At 44.3% G+C, this 21,111-nt stretch overlaps 1 protein-coding gene across 1 annotated transcript in view; it reads right to left on the bottom strand.

Annotated features, from left to right (window-relative positions):
- The window catches only part of GGA2 (golgi associated, gamma adaptin ear containing, ARF binding protein 2), a 336,280-nt gene that overhangs the window by 187,270 nt on the left and 127,899 nt on the right, over positions 1 to 21,111 (bottom strand). The window contains exon 8 of the mRNA XM_069647399.1: positions 231 to 368. Coding sequence (XP_069503500.1) covers positions 231 to 368 — 138 coding nt within the window. The remainder of the gene's footprint in view (positions 1 to 230; positions 369 to 21,111) is intronic.

Raw genomic sequence — 21,111 nt, forward strand, 5'->3', positions numbered from 1 at the left:
AATCACCAAGTGCTGGCAGATTAGGTGTTTTAGAGATTGCCTTACATCCATGAACCCAGCAGAGCCTTAACAAAAATAAAATAAATCAGAGCAATGAAATATACAAAGAGAAAGAATAAACAAAAAAAAAGGAAACAAAGATTGGAAACCATTCTAGAGTAGTTGGTAAGAGGTTAGGATGGTGGCGGCAGAGTGGGATGTGTGTGTCTTCCCAGCTGCCAGATGCTTACTTGCATTGCCTGCCGGTCACCCGGGGAGAGCATCCCCCACTGATATTTGGAGAGCATCTCAGTCAGCAGCTCAGTCTGGGTCTGCACGTCGTTGATGGTAGAGACTCGCCTGGAGATCTTCTCACTCTTCTCTTGCTCCTGTGGAAGCACACCATGATCAACAACTTTGCATTTCACACCTGTTAATGCGTGTGGACCCCAGCAGAAGTGAGGTACCCGAACAACTACTGCTGACGTAGGTAAATAATAGGTAGGTGTGGGAGAAGGGAGTGTGCACGTTTCCTAGGCTTCCAAGTGCTGAAAAGCCAAAGGTTTCTGAACTGGAAGACATGCACAAAGCACAAAGAAAGAGTAGACTTCTGTTTGAGCACCAAACTGCAGAGTTGCCCTGCGTGGCAAGGAAACATGAATGAAAGGAAAGCACAGAGAATCATCAGAAATGCTGAATCAAATTCATTAAAGGCTATCTTGCTTTCAGAAAGTCTGTGAAACATTGGCACTGTATAATGCACCCACCTTGTTACAGGTTTGAAGAAGCAAAGAACGCCAGAGTGCAAAAATATGTATGGTAAAGCATGCTTAATGTAAGCGATAGGACGAAAGTCCAACATTCAATTAACAAGTATTAGAAAAAATTTAACTACAAATTATACAGGCAAAAATCAGAATTCTGTAGTTCAAGTAGGGAGCACAGGATCAGCACTGAATTTATCTGCATACACCACTCTTTCAACCCACACCCCACTGCTCCTGCACCACATACGTCCACCAGCATTGTGATCCCACAGGCAGAGGCTGCAAAGGTGGGGGTAGCTTTGGAAGCCATGGGAGATTGTGATGCGGGGCAACCTATGTGTATTCCACCGGTTCTAGGGAACTATAAAGGTACAGGCATACGTTGCTCCTGACTTTTTGTTCTTTGACTGCATGTTGTTCTCACTCTCTCGCCTCTTTCATCTATTTGTCTCCAACAGTGCCTGGCTTTTTTCCACCCTACGGCTGTGCTGTCCTCAGAGTTTGTCAGTGTACCTGTCTCTCTCCTGACTGTAAATATTCAGAATGGTCACACAGGTTAACAGGGTAAGGGATTGGATTTTGGAAGGGGCCCAGTAAGACATTAACTGGCAATACATCTCTAACACTTGCAGCTTGCTACATTTAACTCAGCCAGCAAAGAGACTCCAACTAAGCACCTACTAACAGTGACAGCCATCCCTGCCTTCAGCTAACATCTCTAATGTTACACTAGAAACGATAGTTCCAGAACTTGGCATCGTAGTCGGAATGTTGGCTTCTATTCCATAGGGGTGTGAAGACACCTACCCTAAATGTATTGATGACCATCACAGATTGTCCAAACTCTCCCGATGGTAACGCAGCAAATCAGTCTTGGTTACACTCTGGGGAGGGAAGAAGCTAGAGGCTAGGTACACTTAGTCCCATACAGATTACACAACAGAAGACACCTCACAAATCTATTGTAAAATATATACACCATATAAGTATTGCATGGAAAGTAATCACACTTCAAATAAGGGCAAAGAATAAACACTAGAACTAGGCAGAATATTATAAAAACAGTAAACAGTCTCAAAAGACTCCCTAACTACTCCTAGAACTCACAAAAGTAGCCCAATAGTAACACTGTTGTTCACGTTTTATTGTTTAAATGGAGGAGGAAGAAAAGGGATTTCTCTGCATAACATGTCAGTAATCGCACAATACAGGATCATAGGATAGACCCTACTCACTCCTGGAGCAAGTGAAAAAGTGCTCAACAGTAGTATAATGCTTCTAGAGTTGAGCATAGATGGTAGGTAAACCAACAAACAATGGAATCACCAGAAAGTAAAACAAATCAAATATAGCTTTATTTCTGAGGAAGAATTCATTAACGCCAATACCATTCACAGTTCAGTTCAAAATAGAATGCCATCATAAACAAGTATAAATATTAAAAACACATAGGCAACCTTAAATGACTAGTCCACACATTCTTAATGGTTCAGTTGACTAGGTCTGCACATCCCAAGCCATCGCTTGCTCGGGTAGCAATTGAAGACAGTAAAGTGTGGCACAACACTGGGCGAATACCGGTTTTTGGGAACTAGTACAATTGTGCAACAGAGGATATGCTGATGCCTAAAACAAAAAAAGTGCATCACAGCCTCCTCATATTCTGGGCAAAAGGGACACAGATAAATGCAGTAATCATAATGTGAACAAAGAGCATGTGTGGCAAAACTTCAAATCATTACATGTAAATTGCATTAGCAACCTCAACGATGCCTCTTTCATTACCCACGTTAGGTATGGCTCAATAGGGCCATACGAAATTACCATCAGATGTAATCTGTTCTGTTTCATCACCATTCTTTTGTCCCCTCTTTCATCCTGAAATTAATTAATTACTATCCTTACATGGACTAAAAACAAATCGATCAGGTGTATAGCCCAAAATTAATCCACAATATTCAAAAGACATGTAATCCTTGTAATCAAAACAGTCCCATCACGTACAATCATTATTCGTTGTCCCCCCATTTCTCCCAAACTTGAATGAACTTATCCGTACATCACCTAGCTCTATACACTCGTTCCTCGATGGACATGCATTGGTGCATATCCTGCAACCATATGGAGGTCTTCGGTGGTTCCCTGACACCCCACTACATAGCAATATTTTGTTTAGCAATAAGTAGGGCACTTGATATGAGAAGTTTTTCATGCCTGGTGAAGACGGTTTCCCCCCATATTCCATGAAGAGCTAGCTTTAGATTGTCAGGGACAGGTCGCGGGAGTGCTCTAATATCTGCCTGTCTAGCGCAAGCCAGAATTTCCTGATTCTTGGACACTGACAAAATATATGGAAGAAGGTACTGTGGCGGGTTGCAAGAAGGAGCCGGACTCATGTTGGATGTTCTTAATAGTTTTATTTAAATAATAAGAAAAATGCTATTTCTATGAAAATATTCCCTAAAGAAACCAAACTAAGTAAGGGTGCTTGTCTGTCGACAAAAGTAAAAATGTTCTCAACCCAAAACCTAACTCTAACTGATCCTACCACTAGAATAACAAAAAATGGCCAAAAGATATATCTTCTGGCACCTTCACTGTAGTTGTCTCTCTTGGAGCTTTCTTTCAGAGTGTTCCAATTACAACAATTCTTGACGTTGTCATGTGCTGACCACAAGTTAGTAGGAACTATTGATTCGGATTCCCACTGTCTTTTTCATGAGTTTCTGCAGTTCTTGCTGTATGTTTGTAGGTTGCCTATCCCAGAGTGTGCAAGACCTATCAATGTCCTTCTTGCTATCCTTTGGGATGTAATCTTGTATATTCCTTCCTCTTATTATTAGTCCTTTCTCCTATTATTTCTCCTATTATTAGACACTTTCAACTTGATTCTTTCTCTGTTGGAGTCTGTTATAACCTTCACGATGGTGTGGCACCACCAGTTCTGGGCCCTTCGTACTTGGCTCGCCTTTCTCTCACTTTGTCGTCGATAATTATTACTTATGAAAGTCTCTCATTAATGGCTTACATGTTTTCTCCACAATTATACTTTGTAACTATCTTGTGGTTTCCTCAAATACAAATGCATTATTTCTCAATGGTTTACAATCTTCCTTTCAATCAATATGTTGTCCTTCTCTGCTCCACCCCGATGCCTTCACTTCTGATGGGTCAATTCTCGGGGCTTGGCGTCGACACAGGTCGATTTCCTCCACTTTTGGTCTCCTCTCTCGGTTCTCCAGTGCGGACCAGCTCTTGGAATTTCACTGTGTCACTGTGGTTGTCGTATGGCTGCCGACGGGAAGTTTTGTTCCTCCTGCTTAGTTCTGTTTAGGCATTGTTCGTCAGGCCGCAGGCCCACCACGTGTTCTCTGTGGTCACGCCAATGCTTAGGATGGTCTCAAATCTTCTGTCCTGGAGGTGGTTTCTCCACTATATGCTGTGCTGGGCCTCCAGTGTCTGTCTCAGGCATTCTCACCTTCGCGGGCTGCCACAGGCTCTGTGGCTCCACATTGCCCCCCCCTCTAAGAGGTTGCTACATCATAGGGCTTCCCCTGTGTATGTCTCTCTCTCTTCTCGATCGGTTCGTCCCAGTTACGTAAGCGTTTGCGTTCAAAGCAGTGTTGCGTTTTCCTTTAGGTGTTGCATTTGATCCAGCATTACCTGAAGCCAAACAAAAGTATTACACATTATATTTGGTTGAGAGCAATCCCATATAGGCAGAGAGTGTTGTTTGCATAGGGAGTTCATTGTGGGAATGAGAGTTCTTGACCGCTAGAGGGGAGTCGCTCCCAGTGAGGTCCCACTTACCCAGACCCCCATGCGGAGCGGGCTCACCTCCCTAGCCTCAAAGGGAGTGGCTCCCACCTTTGGGAGAAGGGACAAATACTCTCGATTCGTCACAGTATCCTTCGTACAACAACTTACACATTCCGAGTCGGTAGAGCGGCCGGCCTTGAACAACTGTGCATGCATATAACAAACCCTGTGGAGGACTTTTAGTTGTACTAGCCTGAAATTTGCTGAGATATCCACTTCTCTAGGGGACATTAGGGCCTCTTGCCACGCTTCCCCATCAATGGAACCTACATCCCCTTCCCACCTAGTCTTAAGTCTCTCAAGCGGGTTCGAGGTGAAATTAATGACCACTTGATAGAGTCGAGATAGCCCTTCTGGGAATTACCTCAGAATTAACGTTAGCTTCAATGAAGTCCAGACAGCGTAGTCATAAACGCCCCAGAACTTTGTATACATTGGGTGTCTAAACCGAGTGTATCTTTCTGGTGTTGGTAGTCATTTTGCAATTCATGAAACCTCTTAAGTCACCCTTCAATAAGCGCATCACCCACCAGTTGGATATCCTTAGGCCGCAAGCTCTCCCCGTAATTTAATTTACAGATTTCTGTCAAGTTCCAGATATTCCATTGGGGGGCCTCCAAAGTCACAACCCTCTCCCATCCCAACACCCTCATCACTACACTGTGTGTTCAGATGACCTGTTGTGATGCAAGTGGCAGTCCCTGCAAACCGTTGTCACAATATATAGTGAGAAGTGGATCTTCAAACCCCACACATTGTTGCTTGGGGCGATGTGTGGTGTGACGAGCCAGGAATGAGACACGGACACAGAGAACTCATGGTTTGTGGTTACAAACATTTATTAAAACAAATGGAAGTTGGAAAATGCATCACTTTCCCTAATCTAGGAGGTATTTCCCTACCTCAACCAAAATTATTGTGTCTGTCCTTTGTGAAGATGTCCCAAAACAAATATGTCCTGTGTCTGGAATCCTAATCTGGCATCTCACACTAATTCAAATAGTATTGTCTCTTGATTCTTAAAGTGCACAAAAGGTTTGAATCATAACATAAAGGTTTGAATCCAACAAAAAGGTTTCAAATGGACAATGTTCACAGTTCCAGAGAATGGCCCCCTTCCCTAGATTCCTTGTACTTATATCAAAAGTTCAAATAAAGAATAGACAAGTTCCTTAGAACCTCCTCTGGGTGTGTTCACAATTCTCAGGGAAATAGCTCCATTTCCCAGGTTTCCTCTTCAACGTCAATATAGTGTAAATCTGTAGGGCATGTATCTTCCTAGGGATTCTTCTTTCACTCTATTCACAACTTCAATGCGAGTCCCAGACTCACAGGTCACCAGTACATTCACAATAGTTCATAATCACAAGTGCATGGGTCTTCATTGAAATTCTACTTTCCACATTTATAAAAATTTCCACAGCAGTTCACACTATCAAGGGAATTGACCTTCCTCGGGATTCTCTTGAATTCCCTGGTGTATTCTCCTGCCAGGACTTTATTTTACAAACACCTAATTTCACCTGGTATACTCTCCTGACAGGACTCTATTTTATAAACATTTAACTTCACCGCTTATCCATGAAATATTGATAGCCCATTGCTGACTTATCAATCCTTCTTTCAGAGAGTTCTCTTTGCTTTCTCCCCTGAGATATGGGTTCAACAACCCATTCCTAATTGGCTTTACATATATGTTAACTTCTTCAATGGCTTTCCTTTGTGTCTCTTGCTTAATTCTCATGAAGCAGCACACTTTGTCAGGCAATCTGGTAGCCCACCTGTCTTCCCGGGGATTACCGGTAGCTTCTTGTGTTACCTCGTTTCAGGTTTCTTCACTTTGTTGGCTCGGCGTGCGTCCCGTTAGCCGTTGCCCTCTCGCCATGTCACTTTATACGATGCGCAGTTCCTTCTGCCTCATGTTCTCGGGCGGCGATCCCCCTGCACCTGGGCTTCTTTATTCCACATTTGGGCTCGCCTTCACACCATCTGCCACGGCATGTTTCCCTTCCGTGTTGTGCTCGGCGTCTGTATGGGTCACGGTGCAGCCCAGCGTGTGCAGTTCTCACCTCTGCTTCTCCTTCTCTCTATCAGCTGTAGCGGTCACAGTTTTAAACTTCCTGGCATGATAACGTATTCTCCAAAGACTAGACCATCGTGTTGGCTTACTGGTCTTCGTCATCTTCATTAATCCATTGTTCTTGCCCATCTCAGTTGTTACAAGGCTGTTTCTTGGATGATGTTGAGGAAGCTGATAGCGGTTTTCATTTGGAGTGATCATTACTGCTCCTGCCTCTTCCACGTCCCAGTTGTTAGCATACTGTTCTTTGTGGGATGTTGGGGAGTATTTAAACAGATCTAGTAAGAGGTTGAGGGAGAGTGTGACAATATGCCATTAAGGCATGGGGAATAGAGGAAGCATCCCTTGAAGGGAATGGAGGGCATGTGATTTCCCCCAATTATGTCATGTCGTTTCCCAGAGGGTCACCTCCCCCCAGGTGGTCCTCCCTTATATAGCCACGCTCAGGGGCAGGATCAAGTAGCCGCTGCCGTCCCCGGGCCATATAGGGAGAGGCTATCTTAGGGAAAGGAGTGATGGCATCAGATTCATCACAGTGGGTAAGAGAGATCACCATGTAGCCACTTATTTGCAGCATCTAATTGCGCCGCCCAGTAGTATTTTCTTACATCGGCAAGACCAATCCCACCTTCCCAAACTGAGGCGCAAGCGTCCACATTGCTATTCTAGGTTGGGACTCGCTCGATAGCTGCGCTCTCATGTACTGCTCGATTTAAAATAATTCCCCCTTTGGTGTCATGATGGGAGGGTTGTGGAGAACATAGAAAGTACCTGGGAAGAACAATCATCTTAAATAAAGCGGCCCGTCTGAGCAACGAGAGTGGGAGGGCTGCCAAGTAACGAATATCCACCTGAACCCTCCTTCTGACTGGCGTGAGATTATGGGAGAGGAACGATTGTGGGTTGCAGCAAACACAAATGCCAAGGTATTTAAATGAGTCTCATGCAACTGGAAGGGGGTATTCAGGAGGTACTGCCTTCGGACTTCCCTGAACTGGAACCAATAACGATTTGTTCCAATTAAAGGGATAGTCCAGCAAAAAATGTTATTTAAAAAATAGATAGGCAACATTAAAAAAAAAATACTAGCACTTTTTTTTTAAACTTCCTATGTAAAATTTTTAGCTATTTAAGCTCAAAATTCGCAAAAGCAAGCACATGGGCGCATCCATTTTGTGAAATGGATGCCCGCCTGTGCTGGCTTTTGCTTTTGCGGCACTAATGAAGGAAAAGCCAGCCAGCTGTAGTAAACAAAAGCTACCGCTGGGTGGCTTTTCCTTCATTGGTGCTGTACGCGGAGGACGGGGACCGGAGACCAGAGCAGGAAAGCTGCAGCTGAATCTCGGTAAGTGCTATTTATTTTTAAAAAAATAAGCACTAGCTGCGTTTTTATTCTAAGTTTTCCGGGCTGGAGGAGCCCGGAAAACTTAGAAATAAAACCGCAGCTTTAAGAACATTGTATTTATGTTTGCGGTCGCTTTTGAAGCGACCGCAAACATAAATACAAAGTTGTGTTTGAAAACGCTGCGGTTTTTCTTTCCAAGTTTCTCAGGCTCCTCCGGCTCGGAGGAGCCTGAGAAACTCGGAAAGAAAAACCACAGCGTGTTCAAACACAACCGCGTTGTTTCTGCCTGCTGTGGCTATCACTTTGGGTCTCCGGTGCTCCCCCAGGGGAGCACCGGAGACCCAAAGTGAAAGCCAAGGCAGGCAGAAACACAACGCGGTTGTGTTTACATGCCATGCATGTCGGAAGGCGGTTTCTCTCTGTTCCAACCACGCCAGAAATTTCCCAGCCTTGTCCCACGCTTCATATATTCTGGTTCGAGACGCTAGGTGCGAGTGGCGAGCCGTGTCCATTGCACAATTGTGGTAAGAAGCCTGCAACTGTAGCAGGGCTCTCTGGGATGGTCCACGAGGAAGGCTTGTCCAGTCGTTCATTTTCAATTTCTAACTCAAACATCCTGTTTAGCCTCTGTTTTTCCCTTGCTGCAAGCATTGACATGGCTTCCCCTGGTATCGTGGCATTGAACTCATCCCACAATATTCTCAGAACTTCCACTGATGGGTGTTGAATTCGAAATATTCCTGCGTTTTGTCAGTCAATTGTGTCCAGACATCTGGGAAACCGAGATAGTACGAGTTTAGTCGCCACTTTGCTTGGCTAGTGCATTTTGATCCACCTACCAAGAGCATGAGTGGTGATTGATCCGAGACACCCCGTGAAAGAAAACTAACATCCATGACCCTAGATAAGTCTGTGTTAGGCAGAAAGAAATAGTCAATTCGGGACAAGGAGAGATGTGCACCTGAGTGAAATGAGAAACCGTGAAGATGGGGATGGATTGACCGGCAAACATCTGCAAGTCCCATGGCTTTCACAAATTTGCACGATTTAGTTTGGGTCCGTTCTCGACCGTCGGGACTCAGAAATCTGTCTGTGGAGTGGTCCATAACGTCATTAAAATTGCCTCCCATCACCCAAAAATCAACAGGCTGTCCCACCAACAGCCCTTCTGATTCGTGAAGGAAGTCAATGCTAGGTGGTAGGGGTCTAGACATTAAGGAGACCTATCTTTTCTCTGTTAAACAGCCCTGTCACTAATAGGTACCACCCCCTGATATCCTGTGTAATCAATGCAACCTCAAAGGGTGTATGTTTGCGAAGCAGAGTCATGAACCCCCTCGATCCCTGAGTGAATCCTGCATGCCATATCTTCTGTAAGGAAGGCATGGTATCAACAGTGACGACAGACACAAGTGATCACAATTCAAAGGTGTTTATTGAACTTCAAATGGGTTGGTCAAACGCCTATCTAAACCTAAATCGAAAGAAGGGAGAAAGCTATGACCATCAAAATAAAAGTAACACAGTCCTAGTAGTGTCTCTGTCAAAATAAAAGGGCATGTACTAATAAACCTATTGCCAATCCTTAGTTCTAAATACAAAAGGGTGTGGGACAATGGTGTATACAAAACAGAAAGTGTTCAAGAAATAATATGTCAGGATGGTTGAGCAGTTGGCTCCCCTTCCCCACGTTTTCAGCACAGGGCAAGGCGGCACACTTGAGCTTGGCACACACTCCAAACATAGGCATCAGGGCCTTCCGCCAAAGTCTCTCTCTTAATGACAGTTTCCTATTGCAGCGGGCCTGATGTTACAACGAAAACACAAAAGTTCCTTTCTCTTTCTCGGGTTTTCACATTCACACGGTTCCACAATGTTCACAATTTGGTCTCCCTCGTTCGGGCTGGGACCATGGATCCCCCTCATTTGCACGCAGATCCTTTTTTCACAGTGTTCACAATTTGATATCAGAATCAAAGACTTTGTTCACATTCACAAGTTTCCACAATGTTCACAATTTGATCGCCCTCATTCGGGCTCGGACCATGGATCTCCCTCTTTCGGGCTCAGACCCCTTTTCAGCACTGTTCACAATTTTATATCAGAATCGAAGACTTTCGAATGAGCGATGGGTTTTGCTTAAACTGTCGCAGGACCACTTCGATTCACTTCACTTATTTGTATTTGGTTTACAAAAAACCTTTTAAAAAAAAATCCATGTAATACATCCTTAAATACAGTAATACATCAAATAGAATCCGGACATATGAAAACAGCTAAAATTGAACAAAAGAGCAAAGCTATAAATTAAACTCCTAAAATTACATTTAAAACACGCTGTCATCATACTTGATTAAAACCCGACAGTTCATTAATTCATCAAGTTCAGTTCAACAAATTCAATACATCAAAATTATAGTTTTAATAAAACCTGCCACTGCCAGACCCTCTTTAGTAGAATTGATGATCAGACATCTATTCCACATATAGTCGCAATTAACAGAACACCAATTGAGGGCCGTAAGGAAGTCTTAGGGAAATATTTCATCCTAGTAGTATTTAATGTTTGACATTCCAAGACCAAATGTCGTGCAGTCTCAATCGGGACCAAGTTACAAAATCTACAATTGGTGTCCATCATAGGGAGTGTTCCCCTTCTTAACAGGATCTCTCTAGTTAATCTTAATCGTAACAGAATACTTCTATAGTATTTATTAGGAAACTGTGAGAGAATCATTGTTGAGGCACCCCTCCTTCTATGTTCAAATACTAAATTATGCATCGATGGGTGTAAATGGAAGGAATCAGAAGTGCAAACTCAATCATAATCATAAAGGGCTTTCTTAACTCTCCCAGGGTTCGCCAACAGAGAGGCCTTTCCATCGCCAAGTTATCCAAAATTGCGAGGGCCCTCTCTTGCAACTGGCAAAGGAAGTTTGAATCCACAGTGCCAATCGCTCTATTTTCCAAAGACCAGACCCTACATTTCTTTTTTTCCCCCCCCTAGAGATGGCTAAAATCTTGGTGTTACTTGGGTTCACCATGAGGCCATTATCAAAAGCAAATGTGGAAAATGTAGTCAATAAACGTTGTGAACCAGTCCATGAATGATCAAATAACTAAAAAATCATCTGTGTATGCCAACCATTCCACACTCAATTGACCAATTGAGGGTGGAGTAAGGCCCGCCCCCGCCAGGTAATTTACCACATCGGATACGTACAGGTTGAACAGGCATGGTGCCGGATTGAATCCCTGTCTCAAACCCGTAAATGTTTTCATGCGTTCTGACAGGTCACCACCCCTATTCAATCTCACGCAAATCCTGGAATCCTCATAGAGGACCAGCAAAAGTCTCAACAGACCACCCGGTAGCCCCCATTGAGCAAGTTTACTCCACAGTCTATTCATGGTTATCTTGTCAAAAGCCATAGAAAGGTCGATGGATGCCACATAAGTACAACCATTCCACTTATTCCATGCCGAAACCTGCAGGGCCTTCAACATGAAACCATTAAGGTTACTAGAATGTCCCTTACGAAAACCCATCTAAAATGGGCTCAATCGACCAGTTGCCACCGCCCAATCTTCTACATGAGTTAAAAGAACTGATGAAAAACTTTTACAATCAGCATCTATTAGTGAAATTGGGAGATCGTTTTTTGGTTCGGACCTTGAGCCTCTCTTAAAAATGGGAACCACATTAGCTGTTCGCCAGGAGACAGGGAGAATACCTGAGACCAGAATACTTCCAAACAAGACATGGAAGACCTTAGACCAGTTAATCAGACCTAATTTCAATGGATAATTTGTGTGGCCATTCGTGACACGCAACTTCTTACACCTCTTGATTAGGAGCCCAATGTCCTTAGGCTGAATCCTAATATCCCATGTGGTTTCTATGATATATTTACTAATAACGGGATCAAGTTCCTTGTCTATTGGCCCCCCACCATAAATCTCATTAAAGAAATCCACCCAATGGGTTTCAGAAACAGTGTTCAATGCAGAAGCCTCGACTGACGGGTCCAAATTATTAACTAGACCCAGAATGCATGGGAATCATATTTAATTAAGGTCCGAAGCATGCATTTAGCATCCAGCTGTAGCATCGTAGCTTTTATAGATTTACAGAAATGTTTATACATTTGTTTTATTTTCTTCAGATCAGACCCAAAATTAGTATTCCCCTTACTGACCACTTTCAAGGCCCTAATATCACAATGAAGCTTCCTCTTTGCTTCGGTCATAAGAATTGAGTGGTCACTAAAATTGTTGTGCTGAACAACGAAACTCACATAGCCACTACTTAGGACTGCGTCCACAAATATATAATTTAAGGTTGAGGCGTTATCCCCTCATCCCCAAGTAGACATGTCCAAACCCTCACCAACTACCATGGCATTAATTAAGTTCAAACTCAAGGCCTCCATAGTTGACCACCACCTCAAGCCATTTTGGATTTTAGGCTCATTAGGCATGGTCTCCCTGATCACATCCCAATTACCATCAAGTGTTTCCGGAATGATACAATTGGAATTCAAATCCCCCCCACAAGACTCCTTCCGCCAGGGTACGAATGAACCAAAATAGAAATACACTCCGAGATAGCCAAAATAAAATCTTGCAAATTAGCCACTACCCGGTGCTAGTAAATACTAATAATCAGCATATTGCATTGGCCATCGAGGGAAGTTAGTTTAGTGGCCATCACCCCGAATGGGAGATTGGGAATAAGCGACACCCTCATACTTAAAGTGGAGCTCACTGCAATAAGCAGACCCCGAGGCCCTGCCCCCGTTACTCGGCCTTGCCAATTGAGTAAGGACCTGGTAGCCAACCAAGACCGGAGTCTGCAACATACATGTCTCCTGAATCAGAATAATGTTACCCCATCGCAGCATTTTCATTGCATCAGCATTACAGAACAAATTTATATTAGCTGTGGAATTCCAGGAAACGACTTTCACGGGATACCTTATAGAGACTTTCGATTGAGCACATTCACAGTGCCGGACCACTCTGTCAACGGTATCGTATCTTTCCTTCTCAAGTTCAAACATCCATCAGTGGTTTAGCTCTACTCACGTCTTTCATCACACGCGTTTAACAATGTTTGCTCCAGCACTTGTTATACAATGTTGCCACTTGCAACCTTGACTTCAACACAGACCGGTCTTGCATCGGTCTCCCCAACTCACCGTCAACGTGGGAGGGCCGTCGGTATCTCTGACACACAATGCAGGATTCTTCAGTCTGGTTTCCTGGCCTTACGAAGGATTCTTGAAAGTAGTAGCGCCTTTGCCGAAAAGGTCAAGGGTACTTCCCTTCTTACGAACCCTTCTTGTTTTGTCGTTTTTCTCCCCTTGTTCAGCTGCTGACTCGAAACTGCTGTACCTTTGTGTACTTTGCCTTGCTCACAGTGTGCTTTCGTGATCCACCTTTTATCCGTGTGGGAAAGTTTAGTGGAAGTCAGGTGTGAGTGATTGTCAGTAATTGCCTGACGTTGCCTGACCATAGTAATTGGACATGTCAGGTACACGGCTCTGGTGTGAGTCTGTTTTCTCCCAGAACGGGTTGTCCGTGAGAAAGTGTTTGTGCAGGTAAAGGGGTTTGGGGGGGCAGGGGTGAGTTTCTAAATATCCTATTGGGTAGGATGGGGTAAAGGTGTTACAGGGAGGAAGATACCGCGTCTCACCATCCGGTGTCCCACTCCCCGAAGACCCTTACCGAGGTGATACTCCCGCACTGGTCCACCCCCAGGAACTGGATCCAAAAGTGATGACCATGTCCTGGCCACCAGGATGACATATCCCCGGGACCTGCGGGTGAGACACCTTCTGGTTTCTCAAACTTCCCATAAATAGTCTTTGTAACTTTGTAAAAAAAAAAAACTACATTCCTCCCACAATTAGTGAGTTTTATGAAGCATAACAAAGGTCGGTTTATGTCTGTTGAGTAGTTTCAGTACCATGCCCCTTTTGACCGTCTCACAAAGCCTATTGACATACCAGGACATGCATGAGAACTGAGTGCTACCAGTATCACTCATCTAGGAAACTTAACAGAACCCTATGCAGGACATTCAACCCATTCCAGAGACCAGTTCTATGCCTTGAGGAAAAAACACATCCTACACCTGATTGTGCATAACTGAACTCCAACATTTCCCAATTCACCCACATCCCATAGATCCCATGAACTGGATGCATCTTTCGCCCTAACATGAACCACAACTTATAAAATAATGGAGACTGTCACCCTAACACCCAACTACCAGCATATCTGTTGTAACTGAATTGTGAGGGCACTGTCGCTACCACCTGGGTCGGTAAGCTCTGTGTTGGGCTGCCCCATCCTGGCCCCTTTTTTGGTGCTATACCCTTACCCAAGTTTATCTTTTGCGGCCTGTATTTTGTCTTATGAGAATCATTCCATCCGCATTTTGCAGTGACTAAGTGCCATCATCTGGAGCATTTGCAGATTCATCCGACGGAGGCCTCAAGGACGTGGTCAATCGGAAGCGTGCAGTGTTGATGGTTTTATTTTTCTTTGTTTCCTTCCCTAACTGCTGTCTAAATGAAGTTTAATCCGGTTGTATGCATCTTTAGGGTCAGTGAAAATGTTAATCTTCCCATTTAGGTAGACCTTGAGCTGCGCTGGGAAGAAAAGGGTGTATTTAACATATAGGGATTGCAATTTCTTCTTGGCTAAGTCGAATGACTGGTGCGCCTTTTGAATATATCTGGAATAGTCCGGGCAGAAGGTGATCCTTTAGTACGTGCCACTTGGAGGATTGCATCATGGTCCCGGTAGTTCAGTAGTTTGGCCACGACATTTCTTGTGGAGCGCCCAGGGGTGCTGGGCCAGTAAGAGTATGATGGGTCCATTCAATAGAGAAGAAATTCGAGAGACCCTTCAACTACATAATGTCAACAAGCCATCTTCCAAGGAATAGCTCAATGCCTGGGTCTTCTGGCTTCTCCAGGTAGCCAAGCATTCTGAAGTTACTCCTGCAGGATCTGCCTTTTGCTTCTTCTATCCATTCGTCCAGTACTTTAATCTTTGGTGTCATATTGGAAACCTTTTGCCCAAGTGTCAGTAGGGTGTCCTCGTATTCAGCAATACGCTTTTCAATCTCACTTATTCTGCAGAATATCTTCTGGATGTTTTGGCGAAGAAAATTGGTATGTAAGGTTTCCACAGAGCTGGTAAATCTCCCTTTCCTGGTTTGACTCCAGAACTTTTTGCTTTTCTAGTGGGATATTTTTCATTAATACCTCAGTGAGTGGGAACCTTTTTCCACACTTACCTAATCTTTGACTCTTTTTATGGGTGTCATTTTTAAGATCTCCATAGTGTCTTTTTAAAGTTATCATGTCTAACAACTTATTGGCAATAAGTGCCTGTTGTTGCTGGGTTGCCCTAGGGGCTCCCCATTTAACTTTCTTGTGCTAACCTTGAGTGAACTACAGTTCCCAAGGGTAGAAAGGATCTTTGGATGCCTTTTACATTTCATTCTGTGAAACCAGCACCCCCCACCTTATGTGAAGTGCTGGGGAGATGCAAGGTATCCCCTTTCACATTAAAACTGTAACAATTCTGTTACAGTGACAAGCTTACCTTTAATGGCTGGTGGCAGTGATACCTTTTACTAATTTGGTGCACCTTTACCGCGGGCTGTAATCACAGCTGCAGTAAAGGCACCTAAGGGTGCTCATTTTACCAAAATGGCCCCTGTATTCTTTTTCTGCCATTTTAGTCTTTCTTGTCGTTTCTTGTTCCTTCCCCTGATATCCAGGGCGGGAAATTCCTTTGTTTGAGTTTTGTCTTTGGCCGGAGTCCCCTGGATACCCCGCCCAGGCTCCAGTCAGTCTGCAAGCACAGGAAGTGGGGGAGGAGTCCAGAACTTCCCCCTCCTTTGTCTCATGCCTTCCTTCAACTGGGCCAAATCCCAGTGGAGGGTTGGCTGTCCTGATTGGACAGCCAGACACCCCTTTCTTGTAAAATGCAGGGAGAGAATGCAGAGGTTGTGTTGTAGTTCCTGATAAATACTGGAAACCTGGAAGCTGAAGTCATGTCGACCACTGGAACAGAAAACTGAAGAGGATGACGAAGGAAAAGCGGCGGGAATAATTTCCAGCGACCGGAGACCCTGCTGTGTAACCGGAGCCTGCTGCAGCCCTTCCTTCCGATCGACCCGGGGTCTCTCAAAACGACGACCCGAACCCAGAGCCTGGTGAGACCCACTAGACTCAAGAAGACCTGCTTTTTGAGCAATCCCATGAGTTGCTGTGACCTTGTGTTCTTGCAATACCACAATAACCTGGGACCTCCAGCCACTGTGCGGTGCACGGCCTTCCGAATTCCGAATCTAGCTGAATCTTCGTGGGCATGCTGGTGTATCTCCAGAGACACGAATCGAGTCCAGAAAGTCCCCTCACAAGAGTGCTGGACCTTTGTAACAACGAGAATTCAACTGCGATTTTCTGTCTTCTTCTAAAAAGGCGCCAAACGCGCGGAACCACATTCAGCCGCGAGAGAAATCTTGCCTAGAACCTTCTTCAGCGATCCCTGCTGCAAAGTCCCTTCTGAGGTCTTGTGTTCAGTCTCTAGGACAAGGAATCCACTGACCGGGTATTTGGCTGCAGTCCCTGAAGTTCTCCTGCTGCAATCTCTTCTTCATTGCTGAGGTACTGTGTTGGCTTGGGTATATACTTACCTTAAGCCTGTTGGGATTTCAGTGTAGTCCTGGGGTGTTTTCTGTGATTGGGAGGTCCCTCATCCAGTACCCCCAGTCCCACTGCTAGAATCCTGCTGGGGTGTCTTCTGTGAAGCCCCTGGACCCTCTTCTAACCCTAGAAGTAAAGTACTCACCTGTTTGCCCAGTTTTCCTAAGGAACGCTGACTTTTGCTATTAAAGAACTTATTCTAACACTGCCTGTTGGTCACTAGTCCTAGTGACCCCCCTTCTGCCACTGAGAACACTCATGCTGTAAGGGAAAGACTTTGAAGGAATTGGGATTTCTGCCTAGAAAAGAAGTCAAGTGTTTTACTTTCTTGTAAAGAGTTGGTGGGTAACTGTAATTCTCAGAGTGAACAGTTACAAAAGTTCTTACTTATCTTGAATGTGTGATGCACTGTTCATAAAAGTATGGTTAACATCTTTTCTTTGTTAGCCACTGTTTTTCCAGTCTAAGAGAAAGTAGATGTGAAGGTATTTTACTCTCCTGTGATTAGGTTGTGCCTCTTTACAAAAGTAATGTGTTGGTTTCACCAGATTATTCCTGTAGGGTAATTGTATGAGTGTCCTCCAACTGTTGGTATCACCAGGTTAGTCCTGTTAGGATAACTGTATGAGTGTCCCCCAACTGGGTCTTGCTTCCCCTGACTTGCTGCTAGCCTGTCCTTAATAAGTCTACATTAGGTTGTTGCCTACCTAGAATAACTATTCAGTAAAGTGTGACATTGGGTTTTACTTTCCCCTTCACTGCGAAGTTAAAGTATGTGGGTTTTACTTACCTTGTGTTAGCTGTGTGCCATCCAAAACAACTTACCAGAGTTATTGCTTACCTCAATCTGGGGTTCCTTGATTTCCAAAGCATCTGTAATGGTATATTACATTCTTAGGTTTTACTCACCTGGTATAACTGTGTGTTATGGCAAAAGTAGTTATAGGTTTTTACTGCACCTAGAATAAGTGTTTCACTATTCACCAAAAGTATATTGTCCAGTTGACTGTTTATGTGATTTGTTCCAAGAGTCACTGTACAACTGGAAGGGCCTACTGTCCCTGTATTACCAAAAGTAATCTAAAAGTAACCATTGGTCTTTTACTCCCAAAGAATAGGCTTGACCTATACTAAATGTGTATAACAAGGTTTTGCCTTCCCTAGAACTACTGTTAGGTGTTCCAAATAATGTCTATACTTTGGTCTGTGTACTTTCTTTCATGTATAGTGTTTTATATTGTGATTTCATATAATGTGTTAGTACTTACTTAACCCCTAGATTTATCTGGGCCTACCTGTATTTAAATAAATCCTTTATTTTTACAATACATAGTGTTTCAGTGTTTCTTTAGATCATTTGTATTACAATTTTCACTTTTAACTGAGTCTACTGCCCTCTCTCCCTCCTAAAATAAGCCTGGCTGCTCTGTCTACGCTACCCCGAACTCAGGTGGTACAGCCTTCTACTAAGAGTGGAGTCTTGTACTGCCTCAGTAGAATGGTTTTGCTAGGCCCTTAACTGGACTTCAGAAAAACTGTCCTAACACAAATTGGCCCTCATTACGACCCTGGCGGATTTTTTCCGCCATCGGCGGACTTTTCCGCCATGGCGTAAAGTCCGTTTACGCCATGGCGGATGGCGGACTTACCGCCCCATTCCGAGGTCGGCGGGGCGGTAAGTCCCCATTGACCCATTTACCCTTCCCCATTCCCATTTCGGCCCCATAGGGCTCAATGGGAGTGGGGAAGGCGTTAATTACGCCACCGTACATTACGGTGGCGTAATTAACACCAAGGTCCCATAGCGCCATGGATTTTTACGCCCGCAAAAAGCGGGCGGAAAAGTGACCATGGCGCTATGGGAACTCGTAGTTGGCGGTAAGGGGTCGGCGCAGCTAACGCTGGCGCAAACCCCTTACCGCCAGGGTCGTAATGAGGGCCATTGACATTAATGCCAATGGATTTGCCAATCTTAATTTCCAATGAAGATCTTGAATCTGCGATAGCCGCCATTACATCAGTGAGCGAGAGGCCACCAGGCAGCAAAGAGACAGTATTCATTACTCCAGTAGATGTAGAGATCTGTACCTGGATTGGTTGGGAGACCACATATTGGTCCATTTCATTCTGTGCGCTGCACTCTCTTCTATATGCTGTCTGAGCCCTTCTTCTGCCCAGTGTCTCGCACAAGTGTCCCCCTAGCATGGAGTCAAAGCAGTCAGGCCAGGCAAGCGACCCTCTTGAACCAGCAGATTTTCCAGTCCTGGCTCTCATTTTTCCAGGGAGAGGGTCACTCGCTGGCCTCTGCCGAACTTGCTTCACTGCAGTTTTGGAGGACCCCCAGGTCCAAGTCTGTTGCCCCTCACCAGTGTCACATTCGCCACAGTGCCCCTAAGGCACCAAGGGGAGCCCCCACCTTAACCGCCCCCCCCCCAGCGATGTCTAGTCCCCCAGCAGTATGGACTCCAACGGTGGGCGCGGGACCACAATTCCAATCACGGTTCCTGGTTCCGCCAGGGTCTTCCACCCAGTGCACCAGTATTACTGTGTGGTTCCAGATGCCTGGTGTCACCAGGCAGTCGCGGGTGGGACGCCTGCCCAGAACAAAGTGATCCCCTGGCTAGACCCGGTGGCCAAGATGGCGCCTGTCCTGGGCCGCAGGGAGCCTCTACACTCACTCGGCCCTGTCAAGATCCAGGCGAAGATTTAAACCAATTGTCTTTTCACAGGATTTTTGCAGGAAAAAGGATAGTTATGCCAGGATGTCAGCGGCCAGGCACAGAGCGCCGAAAAGTACGTCTCCATGCTTTGGCTGTGAAACAACGCCCCACTTTTAATCTTATTTGATGGATTTAAATACCAATCAAAACGATTAACAGATAGAAGCCTGGATCTAGTCTACAGAAGAAGCCACAGCATATTTTTGGAGCAAGCTGAAAATTACCTTAAACAACCAATGGTATTAAAAAAATATTTATCAGTAACAGAATCGACAAAACCTTCTCATGGTTAAACATGTCCACTGGAATTGCATTCTGACCCAAACTCTTAATTGATGTTTGGATATCAAGGGCCTACTTTACCTCTTTCTACATACTCGGAAATTTGCAGATCAATACTCTTCTCGTACCAAGGCTGTGGGATTATTGATATTTGAAAAATATTCAAGCAATTGGTAGGGGAATACGTTGATCTCCTACTTGTTAGCTTGAGTTTTGTGACCATGAACAACAAGGTTTCAAAATGTCTTATTGGCAATAGCTGCTTTCTCTTCAGCTTGCCAAGCCTTTTAATGCCCAATCCATTTGTGCTTGCATGCAAGTTTTCTTATGATCAGATCTTGCGAGTGCAAAAGGAGGTGGGGTTTTGATATTTTTCCCATTGCATGTTATTATGTCTTTATCCGGGGCACTAAATGGGGAGATACCACATCAGTCACGTACACCTACATAAGGTGGAGAGGAGAGGTAAATGGTCGCTCTCACATCTATGACTTGCATGTGTTTTACCAAAGACTGATCAGCTCCTTTCACTATAAAAGAATCAATGGTGAAATAAAAAATGTGTTTCTATAAGTTACACTCCCAGGAAGATCAGATAGTGTTCTACATTTCAAGGATCTCAATGCAAGCTCATTCAAAAACAGATGGATTCTTGGTTCCTCCGAGACACACCTCCGGAAGAGACTGTTACTCTTCTTAACCCTAATTATGGGCCTTTTCTAAGTTTGGCATAATAATCCCCTCCTATTACACAGACGATGTCCATATCAGAGATTCTGTCCAGCAGAAACATCTATTCTGATATTATCTCTTTAAGTAACACAAGAGGTCAGGGGACTCATTTAATTATTGGGGCATTATAAAAATTAATTACCTTCAAATGTGCTTAATAGAGTTTGACAGTCTCGCCCCCTGAATGTTCTACGAACCTGCTGGTATTAGGATCTAGTTACACTACAACCCAAATACATAAACCCCCAGACTTCCTCCCTTTAATATTTTTGGTTTCAGCGCTAGCACAGAAAACAAACAGTGGTGTTTCATCCAAGAACAGTGGTTTTAGTGATCTTTTCTCCTGCTGCATAATCACATCAAATTTCTACAGGAATAATACCAGATCCACATGTTCCTCCTAGTTACTCAAACTTCTGATCTTCCATGGCAGAATATCCCAAATAACTACACACTTGGCACAATCAGTACCAAATAAATCAGGATGGTTCTGCTTCCTACCGGGAGGAAATGCATTCCTCTCAGCGTGTCAAAAAATGTTTAGCGCTCACTGCAAACCAGTCAGAGTTTAAGATCTTACATTTACTTTCTGTTGGGACCATAACTACTTCTTTGGCGCCAGTGTTATAATAGCGCTCCTGTGAATGTACACACA

Source organism: Ambystoma mexicanum, chromosome 2q, assembly GCF_040938575.1.
Source record: "Ambystoma mexicanum isolate Mex_15411 chromosome 2q, UKY_AmexF1_1, whole genome shotgun sequence".
In the NCBI taxonomy this organism is placed as follows: domain Eukaryota; kingdom Metazoa; phylum Chordata; class Amphibia; order Caudata; family Ambystomatidae; genus Ambystoma; species Ambystoma mexicanum.